Source organism: Eutrema salsugineum, unplaced genomic scaffold (assembly GCF_000478725.1).
Source record: "Eutrema salsugineum unplaced genomic scaffold, Eutsalg1_0 scaffold_3, whole genome shotgun sequence".
Lineage (NCBI taxonomy): Eukaryota > Viridiplantae > Streptophyta > Magnoliopsida > Brassicales > Brassicaceae > Eutrema > Eutrema salsugineum.
The window spans coordinates 4,634,023-4,641,348 of record NW_006256756.1 but is presented as its reverse complement, the minus strand read 5'-3'; the positions used below and the strand labels follow the sequence as shown (position 1 = coordinate 4,641,348).

Sequence of the window (7,326 nt, the reverse complement as noted above, 5' to 3'; positions counted from 1 at the left end):
CTTGATGATTTCATGTCTTGGGAGCTCAATAGAGGTGGAGCCTATTCTGTAAAGTCTGGTTATTGGCTCGCTTTTCAGCTAAAAAATGCAGGACTAATTAGGAATGCTACGGCTCTTCCTTCTATCAATGTCCTAAAAGCTCAAGTATGGTCCCTGCGCACTGCCCCCAAGATCAAGACTTTCATCTGGAAAGCTCTTTCGGCGGCCATCCCTGTATCGGACCTTTTGGATGCCCGTGGTCTCTCAGTAGACTCTCGATGCCAGGTTTGTGGCTTGGAGGGTGAATCGGTTAATCACGTCCTCTTCTCTTGCACTGTTGCCCGCCAACTCTGGGCTTTATCTCTGTTCCCCTGCCCGGAAGATGGATTTAATATTTTCTCAGTTTTTGAGAATTTACATTTCCTTCTCTCTTCGATGCACAATACCGCAATCCCGGATGGTGTAAATCTCAGCTTCCCCTGGATCCTCTGGTTCTTATGGAAAGGTCGTAACTCTCTCATTTTTGAGGGAACAAAGTTCTTAGCGACGGATACTATGGCCAAGATTCAAGACGAAGTGAACCAATGGCACTTTTCTAATTCACCCAGTGGATGCGAAGACGCAGAACAAATCGTCTCTTCTCCTGCAAAAACCACCCAGCATTGGTATCCACCTCCTCCTTCTTGGGTAAAATGTAACATTGGATTCTCCTGGTCTAAGCGTAACCGTCTAAGTGGTGCATCGTGGGTACTACGGGATGCAAATGGTATTGGTATCATGCATGGTCGTAGGTCTTTTAGCTTTGTTAATAGCCTTATTGATGCCAAATATTATAGTTTTTTGTGGGCATCTGAGAGTATGTCAAGCTTGAAGATCTCAAAGGTGATGTTTGCTTCCGATTCTCCTGATCTTATTGGAGCAGTTCAACGTCCCCCTGCTTGGCCCTCTTATAGGTTCCATTCGACTGAAATTATTAACTCTCTTTCCCTCATCCCTGACTGGAATATTGAAGCTAGAAGCACAAGATTCAAATAGATGTGCTTCCCTAATTGCTCGTAGTGTTACGGCTGAGGATCGGAGACAATCATATGTAGCCGCTGGTACTCCGAATTGGCTCTCTGCCCAGTTTGAAGAAGAGAGATCTTTTGTGCATTTTTAATCTCTCTGTTTGTATTGGCTTGATGATTTGCTTTGATCCCTTTTGTGTAACTCGGGTTTTAACACCTTTTTCAATGTATTATTCAGACGGAAAAAAAAAAAAGATCGTTCATTGTGTTCCACGACAGAAACTTAGGAACAGCATGACCTACGCAAAATTAATGATCCGGCCGCTCTTTCTTTTGACCCCTCCGCTAATAGTAAAATTACGGAATCTTGATTTTTTTTATTGAAATGTAAATACAGAAAAATATTGGAGTATATCTTAGTTATTTTTTGGAGTAATATTTTAAAAGTAAAAAATAAAAAAATAAAAGTTTTAGAGTTAAGAAAATATCGCCCAAACACATTTGTAATTAGATATTCATAAAACGGAAAAGTGATATTTGATACATCATGTGATACTCCAATCTTACCTTTCCTTCAGAGAACCAGACAGATTGGCCGTATCAACTTCTAACGCCCTAACTGCCTTTCTCAGTGAGTCTAACGCCTTTGAGTCTAACGCCTTTGAGTCTAACGCTTTTGAGTCTAACGCCTTCACTTTAGAACCCAACGTCCTTTCTCTAAGTCTGTTGGCCCACCAATTGTCCCTTCTAGTGAGTCCAACGTCTTTTCTTTAGGGCCGTCGGCCACCATTGTCCGATGGTTGATCTCTCTTTAGGTCTGTGGGTCCACCAATGTCCGATGGTAGGTACGTTGATTCGGGAGACTCGTAAGATTTGTCTACTGTCTCTGCAATCACCATGTGATCTTTGATCTTTCTTTATGCTTTATGTTTTGTCTTCACTCACACGGTACCATGGACCACTTTCTGGTAAGTCACCCATTCTGAAATTGCTCCAGCTTAAACACATTTAACTCTAGAATTCTCTCAATACCAATGCCCAAACAAATTAAGTGCGCTAATAACATAGATAGCCAAATTAATTTTTATAAATCTTTCCACATATACCAAAAATCAGGATTACACATTGGATATGAAAAAAAGCTCAAAACATTTCTTAACAAGCCTGCATGCATCAAAGCCACGGAAGGTGAATTTTATAGTAGTGATTTGATAATTGAGAGAAAAGATGATATATTGAAATACGTATTTTAGACTAAAATCAATGAATTTTAAACCTTGTTATGAACCATAAAAATCGACAAACAACTTGAATATATTTAAAATTTTCAATGTGTTTTGAAACTGAGTGTCTATAACTCATTTTTTTAATCTAATGCTAAATTATATTTAAAAATAACTGTTTACAATTGTTTTGGAGAGTTTTTGAAAGAATTTTTTTAAAACACTACTACACTAAACTCATCTTGTAAAGAACCATGTTCTTAAGCCATCCTCGTATCTCATGTCTCCTATCGAACAGAGTTGGTTTCGCACATTCTTGTCCATCATCTTCGCAATACAGTAAGGAAGGCTTCTCACCATGCCTTCTGTTATTCCGTATTCTCCAAATTGAATATATCGACATTTGAAATGCATACCTAAGGAGGAAAGCTGATGTCCGGTTACATGGTAATTTGACGATCATTTCCACCACCTCCTCCCAAACGCAGGTAAACCTGGTTGTCAATATTCCATGTACTAGAATTCTCCACACTTCCTTCGAAAAAGAGCAAGAGAAAAATAGATGGTCCTTTATCTCTATGGGATCGCCACATAGAGCACAGCTTGAGTCCGCATTGACACTCCAGTTTTTAATTCTATCACCAGTGGCTAATCGATTCTAAATGCTAACCATGTTATGAACCTGTACTTTGGAATGGCTTGTGAAAACCAGACTCCTCTATGCCACGGCACATGCAGTCTCGTTTGCCTGATATGACCCCAACCCCAAGTGTCTTTTGTATCAAAATTAGTTTTGTGCTGACCATCTTTCCTTTTCCATAGCGCCACATCTCTTCCAGTCGGGTCGTCTATAACTCGTTAATATGATCGAGAAAAAGAAAAGTGACCTGCTGTAGTTTCAAAGTTTATAAATTCCTTCATATGTGTTTTTGAATTTCTACGTTGATCCTCTTGCGAAAGGAGTTAATATTTAAGAGGTTCTTTTGTTTTTTTTCATTTTGAACAAGTTTGGTTAAAACTGTGTAATACTAGTATAATATGGAACATTTGATGTAAAACAAAAAAGCAAACAAAGAAAACAACAACAAACAACACCGTTCTCCAAATTACTTTTGTTTTAGCTTCCTCTTTTTGGTTCTTCTTATCTGCTCTCATGTTTCTGGAGTTTTTCTACTTTCTAGTGAGAAAGTACGCAAATACTCTTTCACCTTAGAAAAAACAAAAAACTCAGAAATTTTTCCTCTCTTTCTCTGGCTATCTTTCAAATCTAATCCTCGTTGATTTTCTAATCCTAGGAAAAGGGTGTCGAATTTTGTTGATCTGTCCTCTCCTCGTCAAGACTTTTCTTTTTATTTTTCTTGGATTTCAGACAAAACCCAGTTTTAGAAACGTCGATTTTGATTTTTTTTCTTTTCACAAACTCGGATTTTTCTCTCTCAACTGAGAATTAAAAAAAAAAAAAATTGAATGAAAGGACACCAAAAAGTCTCGTCGGAGAAACCAATATGGGATCGGAGCTCTTCAGGTGTATCCATGACCCGACCTGCTCGAAGACTAATGATCTGGCTCATCCTCTTCATCTCCGTCACTTACATCATCTACACTCTCAAAATCATCTCCACTTCACACCCTTGCGAACAAGATCCAACGATTCTCCAACAGAGACCGCAGAAAAAAGCGATTTCGGTTGCGGTCGAAGCGGTTGCGGCGGAGCAAGAACCGACCGATCTAAAGAACGTCGTTTTCGGGATTGCGGCGTCGTCGAAGCTGTGGAAACACAGGAAAGAGTATATCAAGATTTGGTATAAGCCCAAGAAGATGAGAGGCTACGTGTGGTTAGACAAAGAGGTGAAGATCGAATCAGACGCCGCCGGAGAGCAAAACCTCCCGCCGGTAAAAATCTCCGGGGACACGGCGTCGTTTCCTTACACGAACAAGAAAGGACACAGATCAGCGATTCGGATCTCGAGGATCGTATCGGAGACGCTGATGAGTCTTGATTCAGATTCGAGGAAGAATGTGAGGTGGTTCGTGATGGGTGATGACGACACGGTGTTCGTCACGGAGAATCTGATTAGGGTTTTGAGGAAATACGACCACGAGCAGATGTATTACATTGGGAGCTTGTCGGAATCTCATTTGCAGAACATTTTCTTCTCTTATGGAATGGCTTATGGTGGTGGAGGTTTTGCGATTAGCTATCCATTGGCCGTGGCTTTGAGCAAGATTCAAGATCGGTGTATAAAGAGGTATCCGGCGTTGTACGGTTCCGATGATCGTATGCAAGCTTGTATGGCTGAGCTTGGAGTTCCATTGACTAAAGAGCAAGGTTTTCATCAAGTAAGAAATTTTTTTTTTTTTTGGTTTGATTTTGTTGATTATGCCGAATAGGTGTTGCTTAGATTGGTTTTGATTCTAACTTTCCAAGTGGGTTTGGCTTGCTAGTGAAATAGGCATAATTGATGATCTTTTGCTTGGCTAAAGTTGCCTACTTTGATGATTTTGGTGTAATGTGCGTTCATAGTTTACTGATTTCAACTCTAAATAGGTGCGATTTTTCGATTTTAGATTTTGTGGCTTTGGTAGTTGAGAGTTTTGTTTGATATGCTAGTTCAAAGTCAGATTAGGGCCAATCGATTAGTGAATACTCTTTTGAGGTTTTGTTGATGAAAATCTAAAGCTTTAGTGTTTGGAAGAAGGAAAAAAAGAGCTTTGTAAGTCTTGAGAGGTAAGGGTTGATACCTCTCTGCTCAATTCTAGTTTGTTTGATGATTTCAAATTCGTTTACTTAATTATTTAAGTTTAGCAAGTTTTGGTTGGTGTGTGAATTATTATTGCATTCAAGTTTATTGGTTTTTTAGTTGACATTTACTAGTTAAGTTCTGGAGATCCGAGTTTGTGTGTGATCACTAATTTGCTACTACTAAACACTACTCCATTGGGAATTTTTAAAAACAGCCGACCAAAAATTAAACCATTAAGGAATGTCACGTTAACAACAATATCGTTTTTGTGAAATGTGTGTACAGCTTTGGTTGATTTTCATTAGTTTATTAACTTTATTTGGAACGAATTTAAAAATAAACTAAAGCAGAATATCTCCAACACGTGGCGCATGACTAGCGCCAGTCTTTGTCCATAGTTTAGATTCCTAGATGTCGGAATAAGACCCGTTTGTCAGTTTCTTCATAAAAAGTCTCAAATTAAAAGACTTGGAGTATGTAACTCTCTTTTTTCTCCTACGCGCAGTGTGGCGCGTGAAGCTACGCTCCTCTGTTTCGCCTTTTTCTTTTATGAATTTTTGTAACAATTTCTTTAGAAAATTATTAATGTTCGTTTTCTTTTTGCAGTACGACGTTCATGGGAACCTTTTCGGCCTTCTAGCTGCCCATCCAGTAACACCGTTCGTATCAATGCACCATCTCGACGTGGTTGAACCGATCTTCCCAAACATGACACGTGTTCGCGCCATCAAGAAACTAACCACACCAATGAAGCTTGACTCGGCTGCGCTTCTCCAGCAATCAATTTGCTATGACAAGTCCAAAAGCTGGACGATCTCGGTCTCATGGGGATACGCGGTCCAGGTGTTCCGCGGATCTTTCTCTCCTCGGGAAATGGAAATGCCTTCTAGAACTTTCTTGAATTGGTACAAAAAAGCTGATTACACCGCCTACGCATTCAATACGAGGCCTGTGAGCCGCAATGCGTGCCAAAAACCGTTTGTTTTTTACATGTCGAATGCGAAATTCGATCAGGAATTGAACACGACGGTTAGTGAATACACGAGGCATCAGGTTCGGCATCCGGCTTGCGGGTGGGAGATGGCTAACCCGGAGGAGATCAATACTATAGTCGTTTACAAAAAACCGGACCCTCATCTATGGGACAGGGTAAGTGAATGATTAATTATGATCGTGTTTAACACACTAATTTTTTGTATATATTTGAATGAATATGTTAATGAGAGTTATTGTGTTTTTTGAGCAGTCACCTAGAAGGAACTGCTGCACAGTATTACAAACAATGAGGAATAATACATTATGGATCAATGTTGGTGTATGTAAAGCAGGTGAAGTTACTGAAGTTAAGTAATTTCTAATTTTTCTGTTAGTAAAAAGGAATTTGAAAGAGAAGACAATCAGAGGCTTTTAGTTAGGCTTTTTACTCCTATAGTTTTGTCTGGTAATTTTTTTGATTTTACCTTGTATTTTCATATTTCATTTATTGAGTTCCAAATCTCAAATTTGTCAATTATTGGCCATCAGATAGCTCGCCACTGATCCATGTTATTTTAGTATTGAGAAAGAAAATATATAGGTAATTACGTTTAAGCAGTGTAGATATTTTTAATCTTAAAAATAAGTTTTTCTACGAGAAAAACCTCACATTTTCTTCTTACGAGAAACATCTATTACATTTTCTTGTCATAAAATTTTTGTTTGAGCCATAGCATGAATTGTCGTTTGTGAATGTTGAACAATTCTCACGAAAATCACTTTTTATAACCCTAACCAGTAGTAGCGATCACTACATCACATGCCTCCAGTAAAATAATATTTTACACTCAACATTTTTTCAAGTATATAAACTAATTTCAGTGGACAAATTCAGCAAAACTGATTAAAGTTTCTTTCGTTGCCCCAACTATTCTGAGTTCATCCTCCCTTCATTCCCTCGCTCGGTGTTAGCTTTTTCCCCCTTGTCTATTTTATACAAAACGATTCTGTCTTCTTTTGTTTGTAAGCTCACAAAAGTTATAAACAAGAAAGTTTTAAAAACAAGAATTTCCTCATCGATTCTTCATTGATATTTATTCATTTTCTCATTTTTCCCATTCAAAAGTTTTAGATGTATCCCTTGCCAACTAACCTTTAAAACATAGTGTTAGCCCGTTTCTTTAGAATCAGATTTACTATTGTAATTTTTGTAACATCTTCTGTTTTGGAGTGGACAAGGATAACTAACAGAATAGTTCTTATTTTTAAAATTAAATATATGGTCAAAAAAAGGTAAGAAACAAGTTACAGACGAATCAATTTATTCAAAGATGAGTTTTTTTTTTAATAAAGAGTCCTAAAATATGTAAACAAATTCTTTCAGTGTTTCTCCTAATA

General features: G+C 38.1%; 1 protein-coding gene across 1 annotated transcript; it reads left to right on the top strand.

The window, feature by feature from the left end:
* Window positions 1-3,334: 3,334 nt before the first annotated feature.
* On the top strand, window positions 3,335-6,458 carry LOC18014735. The gene is made up of 3 exons (XM_006396856.2): window positions 3,335-4,549; window positions 5,560-6,102; window positions 6,200-6,458. The coding sequence occupies exons 1-3, from the start codon at window positions 3,677-3,679 to the stop codon at window positions 6,302-6,304; spliced, it is 1,521 nt and encodes a 506-aa protein (XP_006396919.1). The 5' UTR covers window positions 3,335-3,676; the 3' UTR covers window positions 6,305-6,458.
* The last annotated feature ends 868 nt before the right edge of the window (window positions 6,459-7,326 follow it).

Bases quoted from the DNA above. Each gene is read 5' to 3' on its own strand.
- LOC18014735 (XM_006396856.2), top strand. From the start codon at position 3,677: ATGAAAGGACACCAAAAAGTCTCGTCGGAGAAACCAATATGGGATCGG. The intron at 4,550-5,559 runs GTAAGAAATTTT...TTCTTTTTGCAG, and splicing joins AAGAGCAAGGTTTTCATCAA to TACGACGTTCATGGGAACCT. The intron at 6,103-6,199 runs GTAAGTGAATGA...TTTTTTGAGCAG, and splicing joins ACCCTCATCTATGGGACAGG to TCACCTAGAAGGAACTGCTG.